The sequence below is a fragment of the Rhodotorula paludigena genome, assembly GCF_050403205.1.
Source record: "Rhodotorula paludigena JCM10292 DNA, Rt_paludigena_JCM10292v1_ctg35, whole genome shotgun sequence".
In the NCBI taxonomy this organism is placed as follows: domain Eukaryota; kingdom Fungi; phylum Basidiomycota; class Microbotryomycetes; order Sporidiobolales; family Sporidiobolaceae; genus Rhodotorula; species Rhodotorula paludigena.
The window spans coordinates 154,427-172,568 of NW_027481423.1; the positions used below are offsets into that span (position 1 = coordinate 154,427).

At 66.6% G+C, this 18,142-nt stretch overlaps 6 protein-coding genes across 6 annotated transcripts; 1 reads left to right on the plus strand and 5 right to left on the minus strand.

The window, feature by feature from the left end:
• Positions 1–190: 190 nt before the first annotated feature.
• On the minus strand, positions 191–864 carry TIM13 (protein translocase subunit TIM13; the record flags this gene model as incomplete). Its single annotated transcript, XM_076650421.1, has 5 exons — positions 191–274; positions 340–427; positions 553–569; positions 680–708; positions 771–864. The coding sequence occupies 5 exons, from the start codon at positions 862–864 to the stop codon at positions 191–193; spliced, it is 312 nt and encodes a 103-aa protein (XP_076504064.1).
• Positions 865–1,554: 690 nt separating this feature from the next.
• Positions 1,555–4,259, plus strand: JCM10292_002990 (uncharacterized protein; the record flags this gene model as incomplete). The annotated part of the gene is made up of 10 exons (XM_076650422.1): positions 1,555–1,971; positions 2,028–2,058; positions 2,124–2,202; positions 2,257–2,357; positions 2,418–2,620; positions 2,682–2,751; positions 2,808–3,216; positions 3,281–3,701; positions 3,778–3,999; positions 4,071–4,259. The coding sequence occupies 10 exons, from the start codon at positions 1,555–1,557 to the stop codon at positions 4,257–4,259; spliced, it is 2,142 nt and encodes a 713-aa protein (XP_076504065.1).
• A 342-nt stretch (positions 4,260–4,601) lies between these two features.
• JCM10292_002991 (chitin deacetylase) lies at positions 4,602–5,680 on the minus strand (the record flags this gene model as incomplete). Its single annotated transcript, XM_076650423.1, has 4 exons — positions 4,602–4,784; positions 4,847–5,124; positions 5,183–5,343; positions 5,499–5,680. 4 exons carry the CDS (start codon positions 5,678–5,680, stop codon positions 4,602–4,604), a joined length of 804 nt encoding a protein of 267 aa, XP_076504066.1.
• Positions 5,681–6,303: 623 nt separating this feature from the next.
• Positions 6,304–7,489, minus strand: JCM10292_002992 (SDR family oxidoreductase; the record flags this gene model as incomplete). The annotated part of the gene is made up of 4 exons (XM_076650424.1): positions 6,304–6,479; positions 6,588–6,685; positions 6,744–7,086; positions 7,147–7,489. 4 exons carry the CDS (start codon positions 7,487–7,489, stop codon positions 6,304–6,306), a joined length of 960 nt encoding a protein of 319 aa, XP_076504067.1.
• A 2,765-nt stretch (positions 7,490–10,254) lies between these two features.
• JCM10292_002993 (uncharacterized protein) lies at positions 10,255–15,193 on the minus strand (the record flags this gene model as incomplete). The annotated part of the gene is made up of 4 exons (XM_076650425.1): positions 10,255–10,727; positions 10,788–13,970; positions 14,076–14,160; positions 14,261–15,193. 4 exons carry the CDS (start codon positions 15,191–15,193, stop codon positions 10,255–10,257), a joined length of 4,674 nt encoding a protein of 1,557 aa, XP_076504068.1.
• A 1,153-nt stretch (positions 15,194–16,346) lies between these two features.
• Positions 16,347–18,003, minus strand: JCM10292_002994 (uncharacterized protein; the record flags this gene model as incomplete). The annotated part of the gene is made up of 4 exons (XM_076650426.1): positions 16,347–16,484; positions 16,782–17,170; positions 17,310–17,425; positions 17,594–18,003. 4 exons carry the CDS (start codon positions 18,001–18,003, stop codon positions 16,347–16,349), a joined length of 1,053 nt encoding a protein of 350 aa, XP_076504069.1.
• Positions 18,004–18,142: the final 139 nt, after the last annotated feature.

Sequence of the window (18,142 nt, forward strand, 5' to 3'; positions counted from 1 at the left end):
TCCGCCTGTTGTATTCCGCTTTCGCCTCGCCTTGACAGTGAGAGACCGGTGAGCATACGCATGGTAGGCCGCAAGAGCCAGCGCTCGAAGAAATGGTGTGCGAGTTGCCATATGTACGATTCATGTCGGAGCGATACAGCCCGTTTTCCCTCCTCCTCCCTCCTTCACCTCTCATAGCACGGCTCCGCATCTATTGGAGAAGCGCCGCACCCGACGACGATTCCCGCTCGCGCTGCACGCGCTGGACGTACTTGGCCGAGATAAGGTTGAACGCCTGGCGCGTCTCGCAAGGAGGTCAGCGAATGCGTCGAGAAGAGGCGACGAGCGGGATGGGCGCACCTCGAGGAAGCGGTCGGTGCAGCGCATCAGGCAGGCCTCGTCGTTGGGTGCGAGGGCTGCGCCGGGCTTGGTGATGCAGGCGGTGAAGCTGGGGACGTGCGGCAGGAGCAAGCGATTTGCACGACGGCGGGAACGAGGGCGAAAGAGGAGAGGGAGGAACCTGTCAGCACGGCGCTTCTTGCGTTGCGTGAAAGGCGAGGCGGTGTAACGCACCACTTCTCGTTCATCTTCTGCTCGTGTGAAGGGTTGCACAAGCGAGGCAATCTGGTCAGCGGGACGTTTCTCGCCGCGCCATGTTTTCCGCCAGCCGAATCAGCGAAATCCGCAAGGCTCAACGCACGTTGATGAGCTCCTGCGCGTTCGCAAGCGCTGCAGGCGAGAGTCATGGTCAGCTCGGCAGGAAGATGCGAAAGTGCTCGCGAGGAACGCACCGAGCTGCTGCTCGACCTCCTGCTTGATCTGGGCAGCCTTGGCACGAGCCTCGTCTGCCGAGAGGGCGGTGCGGTTGCCAAAGAGGGACGACATGCTGGAGAATGCGGCGGTGCAAAGCGGAAAGTCGGACGAGGGAAGACGGAGATGGCGAGGCGACAACACCACGCGGAAGGCAAGTAGCGACAAGGCAGGCACGGAGAGTCAGTCTCTGTGCGTCCGTGCATGTCCTGTAGTTCCCCTGTCCCGTGCGAGCGAGTAACGGGACCCGGAGAAGTTGCGAAGCGATGAAGTCGAGACTGGCCGCAGTGCGGGCAGTGGGCACGACGACGGTCTGGCGAGTCGCATAGAGGTCTCACAGGAACTTCCAGACTTACACTGGGCGGGAACGGGTGCGTTGGGCGGAGGACGACTTGCTCGTTCTCGACGACTCCGCTCTCGACCTCAGCCACTGCCGTCCCTGCCTCTTGTGCAGCTACGAAGGCTGTGGTGAAGCCGTCCGATACTCTTGCATGCCTTGCGAACGATCCGCATCGATCTGCGCTTCGTCGCTGGTCTGCGTTCGTCCCTCGGTTCTTGCTCCTTCACGCGCTGCCGCTCGGCCCGAGAAGAGGGCGCAGTTACTGCCGGTCTGCTTTCTTTCTATTCCGAGCAAGGAAACTAGCTCGTAGCTCCTCGCTGGACTCACCTCGCCGTCTTGGCCCCGGCACCGTAAGGTCGCCGGATCGCTTCCTTGCCCCACCTCGCACGTTCTGAGCTCCCTTATTCTTGCGCTGTTCACCCGCTATGCCACCGCAGTCCACACTGGATATCCAAGTCGCGCGAGCGCGCGCTTCCTTCGACCCTGATGCCCTGCACCGCGTCCTGCTCAACGGGTCAAAGGACCCGGCCATGCGCCGTCGCATCACCGAGATCCTCGAGCAGAACCCCAACTTTGACAAGGGTGCCTCGCCGTATCAGTCCCGCGCGCAGCAGATCGAGCGCGGGCTCCACCTCGCCAAGGCGCTCTTCGAGGTGGTCGACAAGCACGACCTCGACTACATCGAGTACCTCGAGGCGCTCTTCGCGTCAGACACCCCTATGGGACTCAACTTGCACGAGATTGCTTTCACGCCGGTGATCCAGTCGCAGGGCAGCGACGAGCAGCAGGAGGAATGGCTGCCCCGCTGCTACAATCATGAGATCCTTGGCTGTTACTTACAGGTACGGGCTCGAACGCCTTCGAACGCATACGAGTGCTTGCTGACTCGCTGGCGCAGACGGAGCTCGGGCACGGCTCGAATGTCCAGCGTGAGTCAATTCCATTGCCTCCTCACTTCTGGGGATTGCTACTGACCGACGAAGCTGTTTGACAGAGCTTGAGACTACCGCTACCTACAATGCTTCCACCGACGAGTTCGTGCTGCACTCGCCAACCGTGAGCGCGACAAAATGGTGCGTGGTCAACGAGCCGTCCGCAGCCGTTCCTGTCGCTTACCGCCTCGATAGGTGGATCGGCGCTCTCGGCATACTGAGCACACATGGCGTCGTCCAGGCGAGGCTGATGCTCGGTGGCAAGGACTACGGCCCGCATCTCTTCATCGTCCAGCGTGCGTTCGCCCCCACCCAAGCTTTACGTTGCGCCATGTCCTGACGCTCGAGGCAACCAGTACGCTCGGGCAAGGATCACTCGCTCATGCCCGGCATACAAGCTGGCGAGATTGGCCCGAAGGTACACGGCGCAATGGCCTCGGTCGACAACGGCTGGGCCCGATTCAACCACGTCCGCGTGCCTCGCTCGCACATGCTCTCACGCTTCGCCCAGGTCGACCCCGTAGACGAAGGCCGATACATCAAGCCACCGCATGCCAAGGTGCGTCTCAGGCGAAGTTGGGGCAGACCGGGACACCGACTGACGCTCGCTCGTATGGAAGCTGAGCTACGGCGGTATGATCTTCATTCGCAGCCAGATGATCGGCAACCTGAGTTGGCGTCTTGCCAAAGGTCCGCTCTACCTGCTGTGATCTCAGAGAGAGCTGTACTGATTCGCTTGGCCGCAGCTGTCACCATGTCCATCCGCTACCTGCACATGCGTCGCCAGTTCGCCGATCCCGAGCTCAAGCCGGGCGAGCCGCAGCACGGCATCGAGAAGCAGGTCATCACGTACCCGGCCGTCTACATGCGGGTCATTCCGCAGCTCGCCAATTGCATCGTCTTCATGACCATGGGCAAGGACATGGCCAATCTCTATCACTCGATGTCGGCCCAGCTCGCTTCGGGCGACACCGCGCTACTCGCAGAGACGCACGCCGTCTCTTCGGGCCTCAAGACGTACGTTTCGTCGGGCGTGGTTGACGGGACAGAGGTTGTCCGCCGCGCGATGGGCGGTCACGGCTTCCTAGCGAGCAGCGGAGTCGGACGAATCTTTGCGACCGAGCTGCCTAGCGCAACGTACGAGGGCGACAATTAGTGCGTCCTGACCATCACTTGCCGCGTGCGGCTGTAGACCACCTTAACCGGATGCCCTCCACAGCATCCTCAACCTCCAAGTCGCACGCGCTGCGCTCAAGTCCTTCCGCGCCTTCCTCTCGGCAGCGAATCCCGCCGACGCGCGCGCGCGTCTCACGCCTTCGACCGCCTACCTCGCCTCTCTCGCGAGCGCGTCCTCGTTGCCCCTCGCGCCGCCCTCCTCGGCCGACGGCTGGCTCGACCTCGCCTACCTGCAGCGCCTCCTCTCGCTCCGCGCCGCACTCTGCGTCGCGCGCCTCGCCGCGCAGCTCGACTCGGGCCGCAAGTTTGGCGAGCTCAGCTGGGAGTGCGTCGAAGTGAGCGCGGCGACGGTCGAGGCGTTCATTGCGGCGAGGATGGGCGAGGCGCTGCTGCAGGAGGGCGGCGTGCTCAAGGAGGGTGTCGGCGCGGCGGAGGGGGAGGTGCTGAAGAAGGTGGTCACGTTTGTGCGTCTCCTCCCTGGTCAATCGCTTCTCCGGATGAGAGTGAAGGGGTTTTCCGCTGACCGCCTGACTCGCACAGTTCCTCCTCCATCGCGTTTCCTGCGCGCTCCCGTCGCTCCTCGAGTTTGGCATCCTCGCACCGCCCGCACCGCCGTCTCTCGCCAAGCTCGGGCGCTCTGTCGCCGACTCGCCGCTCGAGCAGCTGCGCCTCGCGCTCGACCAGCTGGCGCGCGAGCTCCTGCCCGAGCTGGTCGGCCTCACGGACGCGTTCGGCTTCTCGGACTGGGAGCTCGATTCCGTCGTGCGTGTCTCTCTCCGCTTCCCTGCTCACCTCCATTCTCGCGCTAACCCAACTTTGACACGTTCGCGCAGGCGGGACTTCACTCGGGCGGCGTGTACGAAGCGATGCTCTCGAAGGCGCAGGCGGACGAACAGCTCAACATCGGCGACAAGGCCGAGCAGGAGCGGCTTTACCGCGAGTACATCCGTCCAATCCTCGAGCGCGGGAGGAGGCTCAACGGGAGGAGTGCGGACGGCGCCGAGCGGGAGAGCAAGCTGTAGACTGCCCGGTCGTTCAGGGTGTTTGTGCTGTAACAGGGTTGGTCGATCCGTCCCCGCACCGGGAGGTTGTGAACATGCTGTACCTCATCGCGCTCCACCTCTCGCACCTCTCGAACATATCACGCATAAAGTGACCAAAAGGAGATCCCGATGCAAAACGAATGAAGGAACACGGCACATGAGAAGGAGCGAAAGAAGGGCAAGCAAGCTAGGACAGGGAAAGAGAGAGGGCTTGCTGAGGATTGTCTATGCGGATGCGAAAGCGTGTCAAAGGAAAGGAAGGTACAGCACCGCGGGCCCTGCGACCTCAGAGAACGGCAGGGCGGCAGGAGAAACGCAGAATCAGGCCTGGCCGGGCGCGAGCGTGCCCGAGCAAGTCCACGTCTTGTCGCGCTTGCCCGCGGCGCCGACGGACTGGTACGGCGAGATGCCGAGGCACTTGTCGACCGTGACGAGCTTGTAGCCCTTGGCCTTGAGCATCGGGACGACCTTGGGGATCACCTGGTCGACCGTGACGCTCTTGGTCTGCGAGAGGGGAGGCAAGAGGCGGTCAGCACGGGCTTGCAGGAGAAAGACGAGCTTCACACCTCGTGGTTGAGCGCGATGTACGGGTTCGGGTACGCGACCTTGTTGTACGCCGAGATGATCTGGCTCGCGCTCTTGCCCGCCGTGTCGCCGCTGTCAAAGTTCCAGTTGACGACCGTGTAGCCGCGCTGCTGCAGGACCCTGAGCGCGCGGTCGTTGTACGAGCCGTACGGCGGGCGGAACAGGCGCGGCTTGATCCCGAGGATCTTCTTGAACGCGCCCTCGACGAGATCGAGCTGCTTGTGGAGCTGCGCCTCGGACAGCTTGGCGATGTCGGGGTCTGGTCGCTCGATACACGTCAGTTTCGAGTGCGAATGGGAGGCGCGGAGGGGACGCACGACTCCAGGTGTGCGAGCCGATCGTGTGGCCCGCCTTGTACGCCGCGATGATCTGGTCGGCCCTGTCGTAGATGCAGCCCCAGTTGTTGCCGTTGAGGAAGAACGTCCCTCGGCCGCCGTTGTCGCTGAGTGTCTTGGCCGGCTTGTTGCCCCAATACGGCCTGCGTTCAGGTAGGGCGTGGTGGACGAGGAGGGGCAGGACCGTGAAGACGAGGTGATTTACGAGGTCAGTTCCGCTGCTCTGCGCTCGACTCGCGCCTCCCCCACAGTAGTCGCTGAAGTCTTCCGCCCCCCTCAAGAAGAACTGAAAGCGCACCCGTCGTCGAAAGTGAGGGCAAACTCGCCCCTGTTCTTGCACGTCGTGATCACGCCGGGCGCGCGCTCGAGCAGGTCGCGCTCGGCCAGCGTTGTCGTCGTCGCATTAGCGAGGTCGTACGCCGGAGCAGCCGAGGCGTAGAGAGCCGAGATGGCGACGACGAGGCTCGAGAGGAAGCGCATGCTTGCGGGTGCGGAAGGCGGGAGAGGGCGAGGTATGGTACCGGAGGAGCGCGAGCGGGATGTCCAGGCGGGTGAGGCTGCCGAGGACGTGCGAGTGTGGCGCAGGAAAGCCGGGAAGAAGAGCGAGGAGAGCGAGCGGGAAGCAGCAGGCGCCGGCTTGAGAAGGTCACACGGTCGAGCGGAGATTCCGCTCGCGCGTGGCTTGGCTGCAGCAGCAAGGTTTAGTGGCAGGGGTCACCACAGCACAATCGGCAGAGGCAGAGCAGAAGGAACCAGCTGGGGACGAGCGCCCGCACGGGACCTCGCGCGGAAGTCCATCTCGGGCGATCGTCCCGCGCGACGAGGTCGAGGCCCTCGGCAGCCTCGTCCCGCCCTGCTCAGCGCGCCAGGGACGCAGATCTCGCCTGCAGGCGTATGTATTCTTGACCGTTTCAGCCCCTGTTGTGCTGTTTCCAGCCGCCGAGCTTGACGGAAGCGGAAGCGGAGAGCGTGGAATGGCGAGCGCACGCTCATCTCGCCTCGCAACCGCGCACATCACGGCTCACAAACGTCGACAAAGATTGCGAGTACTGCTATTGCGCTGTCTATTCACACTTCTTCAGCTCACCGGCCTTCACGCCTCCCTAACCGAGGTACACGTGCGTCCCCTTGGGCATGACCTGCTCCTGGCCCGTGACGCGGGTCCACAGCAAGTTCTCGTCGATGATCTGCTGCGACTTGTTCATCAGGTCGGTCACGTCCCAGTTGGCCGAGACGTAGCGGCCGCGGAGGAAGTCGGTCTTGAGCTGCGTCGCGAGCCCTGTGCGCGAGGAGGAGGAGGGTGCGTGAGCGACAGGTCCAACCTAGCTCACAGCCGGTACGGCGTCTCGAAGCGTTCGTGAAGTTCGTCTTCGGCGAAGCAACGTACAGAGAGCAAAGCCGCCGGCAAGCTCAGGCGTGTCGACGAGCATGCTATGCGTGTCGGGCGGCATCGAGTCCTTCGCGAGCTTGGTCATGATGCCGCCGCTGTTAGCAACGCAAGTCAGCACCGTTCCCAGTGCTCAAGACACCGCGAGAGACGCACGGGTGGAGGGCAAAGGTGCGGACGAGCGGCTCCTCAAAATGGAGGAACTCGGTGAAGCGGTTCACGAACGACTTGGCCGGCTGGTACCCCGAGAACCCTGGCCGCGTGCCCGCCGAGCCGACCGAGCTCGTGTTGATGACAGTGAGGACGGGCTTGCGCTCGTGCTCGGGGACGCGCAGCTTGGTCGGGTCGAGGCGCCCAAACTTGTCGCCCGAGCGGAGGAAAGCGCGTGTCGCGAGGTAGGTGCCCTTGATGTTGATGTCGACCGAGCGGGTCCAGTCGACAGGGTTCGACTCGCGGATGGAGACGCAGGGCTCGAGGTAGCCCGCGTTGTTGATCAGGACTGGGTGCGACCTGCGAAGTCAGCGGCGAGCCTGGATCGCGCAGGAGCCGCGGGACGCACCGTCAATCTCTCCAGCGGCCTCGAAGAGCTCGTCGACGCTCTTCTCGTCGGTCAAGTCGGCCGTGTGGACGACCACCTCTGTCTCCTTGCTGACCTCCTCGACCCGCTGCTTGACCTCCTCGAGCTCGTCCTTACTCCTGCTCGTCAGAACCATCTTCTTCGCCCCTGCCTGGGCAAACGCGATGGCCTGCGAGCGCCCGACGCCGCGCCCAGAACCGGTGATGAGGACGGCGAGGATCTTTGCCGAGTCTGCGAGGGCGTGGACGGGGCTGATCTCGTCGTAGACGTCGTGTCGGCTGCGCGGGACGAGCGGCGGGGCCATTTTGGGGAGGTGGGTGGCCATGATGTGCTGCGGGCGGTGCCAGGTGCGAGGCGGAGTGAGAACGCGAGGGCGGGGGCAGGAAAGAGGACGGGCCGCACAGCGTTCGAGAGCGGCGTGTGTGTGGAGTGAGTGAGTGTGTGCACGTCCTGGAAGCACAGCGGTGCGGGGGAGGCGGAAGCAGGAGTCGAAGCGGTTGCGTCGGTTCGGTGACGAAAGTCCGATGTGGAGCAGAGCACCCGCCGCGCCCACCCCTCGCAGCGCCGGGAGCAGCCAGGCTGGTCACAGAGTGCTTGAAATTCTGCTAAGTGACCACCACTCTTCCGACGGTCCCCTCGGATGACGCGAGAGGCGACACCGGTCATCAGCGCTTGCGATCCCCCCGCGGGCCCTCGCTCTCCCCGTCATGCTCCTGCTTGACGGAGTCTGCGGCACTGGGCACGACAGCAGCGCCTACTTTGCCCGCCGAGGTCAGATCGCTGCCCACCCCTCGCCATCGCATCGCGACGGCCCGAATGCTGGCACCCTTCCGTCGCCAGACGACCAGATTCACCTTGTCCGAAGCTGCGCGTGCTGGTACGTTGATCATGGTACCGGTCTCTGCCACAGACGCCGCTTGACCACCTTCCCAGCAGAGCCTCCCTCGCAGACTCTCGCCGTCCCGTTCAACGCCCTGCTCGAGACGCTCGCCTTGCCGCCGCTGCCGAAGCTCGTGCTCGCTACTCCGACGTTGCTCCTCAGCATCTTCGAGAACCTGCTCGGGACCCGCTTGCTCGATGTGCCCGATGCATGGAGGGCGAGCCAAGACCGCTCGCACCGTCGCAGAATTGTGCAGGTCCTCTTGCGAGCCATCACCGAGGTCTTCGAGGGTCTCAGGAGGAGTCACGATGTCTTCGTGAGAGGCTGGACCTGGCGCGCAGACGGCGTTGACGTGGATTCGGTCGTCGATGGCGCCGAGGAGGAGGTCGCCAAGATTGCAGAGGCAATCCTTTGCATCGCGCACGCTTTCGGCCGCATCGCTTTCGAGTTTCCCGAGCGGCTTGGAGCAGGACGGCATCAAGTCTGGGCAAAGACGACAAGCCGGGCTGCACCGCCGCTTCGTCCGACCCCCTCACCGCCCTCTCGTGCAGTTCCCACGATCGCGCCTCACTCGTCTACGACCCTCTTCGCGCCGCGACCACTGCGTCCGACTCGCTCTCACGTGGCGCCGCCGCAGCCACCCCGAACACCCTCGCCTCGCCGGGCTCCACTCCCCGCTCAGCGCCCGCCTTTCGATGGCGCGTCTGACCTAGACCCACCAGCCTCGCCCACCAACCCTTCCTCGTTCGTGTCCCTCATCGCCTCTGAACGCTGGCGCTCCCCTCCGCCGCCCATCTCGCCTCTCTCCCCGCGCCGCCGTCGCGTTCATAAACCTTGCCATCGTGCGAGCGAAGAGGAACCTGCCAGTCCGGCAAGGAGGAGCACGCTTGAGGTGCTCCAAAGAGCACTAGCGGCCAGGGTGGCGCTGGATCATGACGAGGACATCGCAGCGAGGCCGGGACAGACTCGAACAGCCTTGGAACCCTTGGAGGGCAAGCTGCGGGTCAAGGCATCCGAACGATGCTTGAGCGACCTCGCTGATATATGCGGGGACCACGGGGCCGCGTTCGTACACCCAACGAGCCGACAACGCGGGTCTGCGCCCGGGGAAGACGCTCGGGACTTGAACCGTCGCTCAGCTCCATCCCTCACCTCCGACACACCAGTCTCAGGTTCCCCTCATACGCCTCCAGTAAACGGCAACCAAGATACGACGACTTCCAGCTCCGAGCCGTCGGATCGCCTGGCACCTGCTGCATGGATACCCTCATGCACCTGCATGCCCGACGCGCACTACGCTCCGTCATCCCGCTCTTCCAGCCCCCCAGCCAGCAACTCCTCCGCATCACCCCGCTCCTCACCTCGTCCAGCTCGCTCGCCGTCCCATGGTCCCACCCCACCGCCTCCTCCTCTTGCCCCTCATCGCATCCGCCAAGAGCGACTCGGCACCTCTCCCACCCGCCCGTCTCGGCGCCACGCCACCCTCGCAGCGCCCGAGCCGGAAATCGAGCTCGCACTGTACAGCTCGACCGACATCGAGTCCTTCGAGGCGCAGACGCGCACCCAGCGCCTCCTGGTCGAGGCCGCACCGCCCGTCCCCGCTGCTGCCGACTGCGCGCAACAGACGCGGGCGGCATATGTGGAGCAGCTGCGGGCGCGCCGGGACGAACTACGGCGGAGGTTGGCGGGGTTTGAGTGGCGAAAGGAAGAGGGTGAGGTGACGGTCGGTCCCACGGGCCCGTCGTAGGAGTTGCGGGGCGGGGACGAAGAAGCGCGAGACGCGATTGAAGTCCCATGCTATGATCTCGAGAGCCTGGCAGAGATTTTCTGCTGGTCTCTTCGGTCCCTGCTGTCCCGCTCTTCCTGCTCTTCGTACTCGGCCTGCTCTCCCTGCTGTTCCTGCACTCGCTTCCTGCTCTTTCTGCGCTGAGGCATCACCGCCGCTTCCGCTTCCTGTGCAAGGTGCTTGCTCCACTGTCATGCGACGTTCAGAAGACCCCGATGCAGTGAGAGATTTGCGAGGAGTGACTGACGAATAGATCGACTGCAGGCGGGGTGAACGAAAGGGAGAACGTGCAGAGTGCAAGGACGGGGACGTATGGCAAATAGTCAGGAGGCGGTGATAGAGGACATAGAGCAGTGAGGACAGGACAGGGGCAGAGACTTGGTGTGAACGAGGCACAATGCAGACGGGTAGGGGTGGAGGGGGGTCAAACGGCGGGTCCAAGGTCGAGCGACGAGATGAGGCGGTCGTAGACAGCCTTGAAGGAGAACGGCCCGCCCTTCATGCGCTTGACGTCGACGCAGTAGAGCGAGTCGAGGTTCCGCAGGCGCGTCAGCTCGACGACGAAGCGCACTTCGTCGCCCGCATCATGAGATGAGTGCTGGTCGTCGTACGTCGGCTGCGGCTGCGGCGACCCGAGCGACAGCATCGAGAACTGCGACACCGACGCCGTCATTGGGGACGAGAGCGGGTCGGGCGAGTCGGGCGCGCCGCCGCCGCCATGCTTGCCCCGCCCGAACAGCCCGCGGAACGCCATCGACGGCGACTGTGGCAGCGAGGGCGAGCCGAGACCGCTGCTGCGGCGCTCGAGCGGGCCCGAGCCAGCAAAGTGCGATCCCGTGCTCGAAGACGTCGAGGCGGCGAGAGCCTTCTTGCGGCTCTTGCGCACGCACTTGAGCTCTGCGGGCGACAGGCGTGGTCAGCCTCGCTCCAGGGACCTGCATGACAGGAAGCACTCACTGTACTCGCCCTCCATGACCATGTCGACGCCCATGTTCCACAGCGCGACCTTGAGGTCGGCGATGACATCGTCTGGTGCGCGGTACGTGACGGCATTCTTGTCGAGCGCTCCCTGGTGGAACCGGAGCTTGCTCGCGACGAACGCTGCGGGCGCCGGGACCTGCTGCGTGGCGGGGGTCGGCGCCGCCGAGACGCTCGAGGCCATGGTGGATGCAGTCCGGTGACTGAACTGGCTGTGCGAGTTGGACGCGGCGCGAGAAGACGATGCCGAGTCGACGTGCGGCGATGCCTGCTGCTTTTGCTGCTGTTCGCTCGATTGCGCCGCGACGGGCTGCGAGACGACAACTGCGGGAGCCGGCGCCTCCTGGGCCGGCAGAACCGGCGTGCGGGTTCCATCGACCATGCTCGTGTTGCTCGATGCCGGCTGCTCGATCGTCGCCTGCTCCGGCTGCTTCTGCTGCGGGCGGCGCTGGTCGAACTCGGTCTGGATCGGCGGCAGTGTGGGCGTGTGCGCGACGCTGCTGCTCGCGCTCCCGCTCGCCGAGTCGTTGCGCGTGCTGCGGCGGCGGAACCAGTCCATGACGGCCTTGGCCTTGCCCGAGGGGGTCGGGCCGGCCGACGACGGCTGCCAGTTGGCCTCGAGGTCGGTCGAGAGGCGCTTCGAGCTCGCTGAGTGCGGCAAGCCCGCCGAGCTCGCCACCCGGTGCTGCTGCCGCTGCTGCGGGAGAGGTGGGAGCATCTCGCCCTGCGCCGTCGCGGTAGTCGGGCGCCCGCGGCTCGCCGATGCCGCAAGCGAGCTCTCGATGTTCGCGCGCGCGCCGTCGGGCAGCTTGGAGCGCGTGCTGTGTCGGAACGGCTGCAAGCTGAGCGCCTTCTGCCGCCGCGTCGACTTGCGGCGATTCGTCACCTCGTCAAGCGGTGCGTCCTTCTGCGGGACGGGCGGCGGCGGCGGGAGGGTCGATGCTGGCGGAGCAGCGGGACGCCCGGCGCGGTCAGAAGGCGGAGTCGACGCGCCGAGTAGCGATCGGAGCGAGAAGCGGTCGGCAGAGAGAGCGTGGCGGTGGCGACTGGCCGACGACGCGGCCGAGGGCGGCCGCGCCGGCTGCTGATGCGCCGAAGCCTGGCTGCTCGTGCTCGTCTTGGGCTTCTGCGGCTGCGGCGGACCGGGCTCCTTCTCGCTCGGAGCAGGCGGGAGCGCGGGAACCGGCTCGGGCTGGATCGACGGCACGGGCGAGCCCGAGCTCTTGCGCTTGCGCGGCGTACCCGTGAGCGCCGGCTCGGGCACGACAGCAGGAGTGGCGGAGGTAGGTGAGACGGCGGCGGGGAAGGGAACAGGCGGCGCAGGCGGAGGTGTCGACGGGCGAGGCGCAGCCTCTTCCGCAACAGGCGCCTTCTCCTCCTCGTCGACTGACTGCATGACGACGTCTTCGCCTGGCGCCGTCTCGGTCGTCGTCGTGACGCTGACGGCGCCCAAACTCGGCACCGGGCTGGGCGCGCCCCTCGCCTGCGAGGGGGACGGCACATCGAGCCGCGCCGGCTGCTGCTGCGGCTCCTCCTGCGACTCCACCACCTCTGCCGTCGCAATTCCGAGGCCCTCGACCGCCTGCCCCTCGACGGCAGTCGGCAGCCCAGGCTCCTTGCTCGCGCCCTTCCTTCTCGTCTGCACCTGCGTCTGCATCTGCCCAGCAGCCTGCGCCGCACCCGCGCCACCGTCGTACTCGACCTGCACCGTCGCGCGGTGCTGCGCCCTGCGCCTGCGCTGCGCCTCTGCCTCGATCCGCGCGTCCTGCTCGAGCGCGCCCGCCCGCGCCGCGGCCAGCACCGACGGCGCGAGGAGCGGCGGCGTGCGGTCGCGCATGACGCTGTCCTCACCCGCGCGCGGGCCCGACGGCGCGGCGGGCGCAGAGAGCGACGGAGCCATCGGGACGGACGACGCCGCGGCGAACGAGAAGGGTCCGGCGCTCGCGTAGGCGAGGTCCGGCGACGACGGCGACGGCGAGGCGGGCGTGTATGCGCCCGAGCGCCGGTTCGGATTCGCCGACGCGGCTGCGCCTGCGCCCGAGGCGGCTGTCGACGAACGGCGCGAGGCGGTCGAGCCGGTCCGCGAGCGGGGCGAGACGGGCGCCACGTCCGAGATCTGCGCGGCGGAGGTGCCCTGCGCCTGTGCGAGCGGGGACGAGACGGCGTGGACGGGCTGGGTTGGGGCTACGGTGGGTGCAACGGCGGGGACGACGGGCGAGGGCGCGGCCATCGAGTAGTGCTCGAAGCCGTGCTGGAGCAGCGGGGCCGAGACGGCGGCCGAGCTCGCCGACGTGACCATCGCCGAGCGGTGGCGCTGCTGCTGCACCGACGCGGCGCTCGGGCCGGCCGACATGGCGAGCTGCGCGGCGGCGGGCGCGCCCGTGCGGAAGAGCGGCGCCTGCTGCTGCAGTTGCTGCGGCTGGCCCATCGAGCTCGTCGCCGTCTGGCTGCGCGTCATGCTCGGCGCGAGGAGCCCCTGCGCGGCGAGCTGCTGCTGGTGCTGCTGCTGGATGAGCCACTGGCGCTGGGCCTCGAGCGCCTGGCGCTTGTGGCGCTCCATCTCCTGCGCATAGTACTCGAGCTCATCGACCGACTTGACAAAGGCCGACTCGTAGCGCTTGAGCCACGGGTGGCGCGTCACGTCGGCGATGGTGCAGCGCTGCGCCGGGTCGGGCACGAGCATCATGAGGAGGAGGTCGCGCGGCTCGTCCGTGATCCAGCTCGGGAACGTCAGGGGCGTGTTGAGGATGTACTTGTACAGCAGGTTGATGTTGTCGCCCTCGGGGTTGGCAGGGTCGTCGTCGTACGGGAGGTACCCCGCGAGCATGGCGTAGAGGATGACACCGCACGACCACACGTCGACGGCCGTCCCGACGTACTTGCCGTCCTGCACGACGAGCTCGGGCGCGGCGTAGCACGGCGAGCCGCACGACGTCGCCATGAGGTCGACGTTGGCGTCGCGGAACCGGTTTGCGAAGCCAAAGTCGGTGATAATGACGTTGCGGTTGCGGTCGAGGAGGAGGTTCTCGAGCTTGAGGTCGCGGTGCACGACGCCCTTGGCGTGCAGATACGCGACGCCCGAGATGAGCTGCGCAAAGAGCCGCGACGCGTCCCGCTCTTTGAGGTACCGGTGCGCGAGGATGTGGTCGAACAGCTCGCCGCCTGCGCAGACGCGAAAGCTCAGCGTTAGTTTGTCAAACCAACTCTATCCCGCCGCTCGCAGAAAGCATACGAGAGAGCGGGAAGAGGGAGACAAGCGAGACGCACCGGACGCGTACTCGATGACGATCCCAATGTACTTCTCCGTCTCGATCACGTCGTACAGGCGGACAATGTTCGGATGGCGAACAAGCTGTGCGCATTCAGAGCGAGACGAAAACCGTCAGTCGGTCTGCGCCCAATGCGAGGGCGCCAAGAGGACAGGGAAAAGGCAGTCGCAGCGACGAGCGCACCTTGAGCACCTCGATCTCCCTCCGGACCTTCTCCCCGCGCTGCACCGTGTCGACATTCCCCCTCTTGATCAACTTGATCGCGACGTCCTCTCCCCAGCGCTCGCCGTGCACGCCGAGCTTGACCTTGCCAAACTCGCCCTCGCCGAGCGTCTGGAGGAGTATGTACGGCCCAAAGTACACCTTTTGCTTCGGCATCGGGTGCGGCGTGTACAGGTGCGGGTACGGGCCTTGGCCCGCGAAGGGCGACGTCGCGCTGCCGCCGGCGCTGGAAGAGGGGGTCGGAGAGGGGAGGTACCCGACCGACTGACGCACGCGCGAAGAGACGGACCCGCCAGCCTGTTGCTGCTGCTGCTGCTGCTGCTGGGCGAGCGCAGCATACTGCGCTGCATACGCCTGCTGCTGCTGCTGGTGGTGGAACGCCTGGCTCGACGACGACGACGACGCCGCGCCCGGGTACCCGGGCATGACCGACACGGGCCTCTGCTGCTGCTGCGCCTGCGGGATCTGCGGCGACGGAGCGTACTGCGCTACAGGCGGGCTCGGGTACGCCTGCGCTGCGGTTGCCGACGTGCGGCGCGACGAGGAGGATGAGGCTTCACCGCTAGCCAAAGTGGTGCCCGCCGAGCGCCGCTTGTGCGGGTTGAACGGCGGGATGACCAGGCTCGGGTCGTACGCCTGCGGCTGGGCGACGAGTGCCGCGCGTCCGCTCGAAGGTGCAGGGGCGGTCGTCGCGAGCGGCGGGGACGGGTAGCGCGCTCGAGGGGGCGCTACGGCGGCCGAGGCGCGCTTCTGCGACGAGCGGCGCTCCGGGGCGGGAGCTGCTACTGACGCGTCTGCGGAAGCGGATAGAGAGGAGGAGGACGCGGCGGAGGGGAAGGAGGGCGGTGATTGAGGTGTGGGCGAGTAGGGGAACGCGGCCGAGGGGGTCGCCATCTCGCTCTTGAGACTTGAGCTGCTCACGCAGTACTGCTCCTGCACAGGAAGTACGAGGGAAGGGACGGATCAGTACGGCTGTTCAGGCAGGTCTCGGTGCGAGCCGAGGGATGTCCGGTCTGCCATGCGCCTCCGTCCGTTCAAAGCAGCCTGGCGCGCGCCTCCCGCCCTGCCTCCGCGCGTGCACGAGCATCGTAACAGCTCGCGCCGCCGTCGGACGGCGCGATCGGCAAGCTGCGCGCACTCGGACCCTCGCCGCGTCCGCCGCGTTCGGTGGTGGTGGGGAGCGGTTCATCCCTCGCTCGTCCCGCACCGTGCGGCCCTGCGCGGCCCGCACAGCACGTGTAGCATCCCGTGATCCCACCCTGAGCCGTCGCGGCGCCCTGCGTCGAGCTCAGGAGGAGGCAAAGGCAGCGCACGACCCCGCCCGTCCTGCCGCGCCTCTCTCGCGCCAGCGCAGTCTGCGCGACCGAGCGAGAACGCGAGCTCACCTGCGTGCGTGTCGCTCGGATCTCGCGAGTGTCGCGGAGAGGGAAGGGAGCCTGCTGGGCGGCGCGAGGCGGGAGGGGAGGGGAGGGGAGCGAGGGCCGGCTCAGAGGGGAAGGCGCGGACGGCGGGGTGCGTGCGCGCGGGTCGGCGGGGGTTGCGCGCGTTGGGCGCGGCAGTGGACGTCGAGCTGGCCTGTCGAGTCTTGCGTGCGCTCGCTCGGTGGACGCGCGGGGCGGCTCGCGAGACGGCGGTGCGAAGGGAGAGAGCGCGACGGAGGGACGCCGAGGTCGAGTCGAGACGCGTCGAGTGCGGTCGAGAGGAGAGAGAGGGAAGACGCGTCGACGCCGAGCGAGGTGCGCAGCGGGCAGTCTACGGCGCGGGAAGAGCGGGCGCAGGCAGGACGAGAGCAAGAGGTTGGGCGATCCGCGACGGACCGCGCGCGACAGATTCAGGCGCGACAGACAGCCGCGCACAGCGTACCTGCTCGTGGGGACAGGACAGGAGCAGCGTACAGCTCTTGCGACTCTCGTTATCGGCGCATTCCCGCACACAACGCACGAGAGCTCTCGACGCCCGCCGAGCTGCCCCTGCTTGCTCGGCTCTCAACCCTCGACGCGTCGACACGCGCATCTCCTGGCATCATCCCCTTGCACGCGGCTCCTCCTTACAGGTCCATCTCGTCGTCCTCGTCTCCGCCGCCTCCTCCTCCTGCTCCTCCTGCGCCGGACCCTAGCAGACCGGGGAACAGCGCGCCGAGCTGCTGCTGCGGCGCCGCGAGCGACGCAGCCCAGGTGCGCACCGCCTGAATGCGTGCATTGGGTAGGCGGGGTGCATGTGCGTGGGCGAGAGCGCACAGTGGACGGGATAGAGGGAGGGAGGGGGGAAGAGAGAAAGAGGGAAAGCGGGTCAGTCGATGGTGCGAAAAGGGGATCAGTCGCCAGCCCCTTGACGCAGCGTTCGTTCCTTCTCCATACGCTGACCACCCTCTAGGCCACCCTCAAAGGCCCGAGAGAGTCCCTCGCAAGCGAGCGACGTCCAGCAGACGGCCCGCACCGCCAAAGGAGCACCCGCGAGATGAGAAGCAAAGCCGTGAACGCACCTCCTCCATCGCCTGCTGCACGACCTTTGCGCCCTCGACGCCCCACCTCAGCATCTCCTCGAACCTGCCGACCCCGACCCTCGTCTCGAGGTTGACGAGCGTGACGCGCCCGCTGCGCGGCAGGACCGCGACCGTGAGGTTCGGCAGCCCTTGCTCCTCGGCGTGCACGAGGTCGAGCAGCGTCGTCGACCCGCTCCCGGTCGGTGCGGCGGCGTCGTTCGATAAGGCGGCAGAGGGCGTCGAGAGCGCAAAGGGCGGGATTTGGGGCGGGCCGAGAGGAGGGAGAGAGGGGTACGAGGCGAGAGAGAGGGAGCAGACGTAGTCGCACAGGGGGAGGCCCGCCGAAATCAGAGCGAGGGAGGTCGCGTTGATCGCGGCTTGCAGGACGGCTGCGGGGGTGTTTCACGCGGTCAGTGCTTGCATCCCAGGCGAGACGCCGTGAGATGAGAAGGTCGCGCGCAGCGCAACCACCTCTCTCTCCCTCGTCTCGCGCCTCAAAACCTGTCAAGAGGTGCATGTGCGACGCACATCCGTCGTTCTCGAGGATCTGGAGGTAGATGTCGATGGCGCTTCGCGGGTAGAGGTGCAGGAGGAGGACGGGCTCGAACGTGTTCTTGACCGCCGCTGCAAGCTCGATCGTCCGCCTGTTGCGTGGGTGCGAAGGGGCGTCAGTGAGCGTCGTCAGAGCGCGCTCTCGAGCGACCCTGGCAAGCGAACGGCGCCCTGAGGGAGAATCACGCGGAAGCGCTCCTCGCCCTTCGCCCCTCTGTCGCCTCGTCCGCGCCGCAGCCGGCAAGACTCCGGAGACTGACCTGTCCTTTCCGCCCCTGCGCACGCCTCCCTCGCTCGCCTGCCCCTGCCCGACGCGCTCACTCCACGCCGCGACGCCGACCTCGACGTTGACCGTGCCCCTGTCGCCCTTCTGCGCTCCGCCCGCCGTCGCCGGGCCGCCCTGCGCTGCTGCTCCTGTGCCGCTCCACGCGCCGGAGCGGGCGGGCTCGCGGGGCCCAAAGACGGAGGACGAGACGGAGGTGAGGCCGTGCGAGGCGAGGGCGTAGCCGTCTGCGCCTGCGGGCGGGAGGGCGCTGCTGCTCGAGGGGGACGCGGCAGAGGGCGAGGGCGGGGCGGGGAGGATCGAGAGCGAGAGGTCGCGCAGCTCGAGGGGCAGGCGCGAGTCGAGGCGGAGCGCAGAGGGTGTCAGGAGCTGCGTGCGGCTCTGCATGGGAGCGGGGGGGAAGGCTACGGGGGGGTGGCAGTACGGTGCAGAGGAGAGTGTGTGGCCAGAGTAGAGTGTGCCGAGTGGAATATGCGACTTTACAGAGTAGAAATGCAGTCCAGTACAGCCTCGCTCGCTCGCTCTC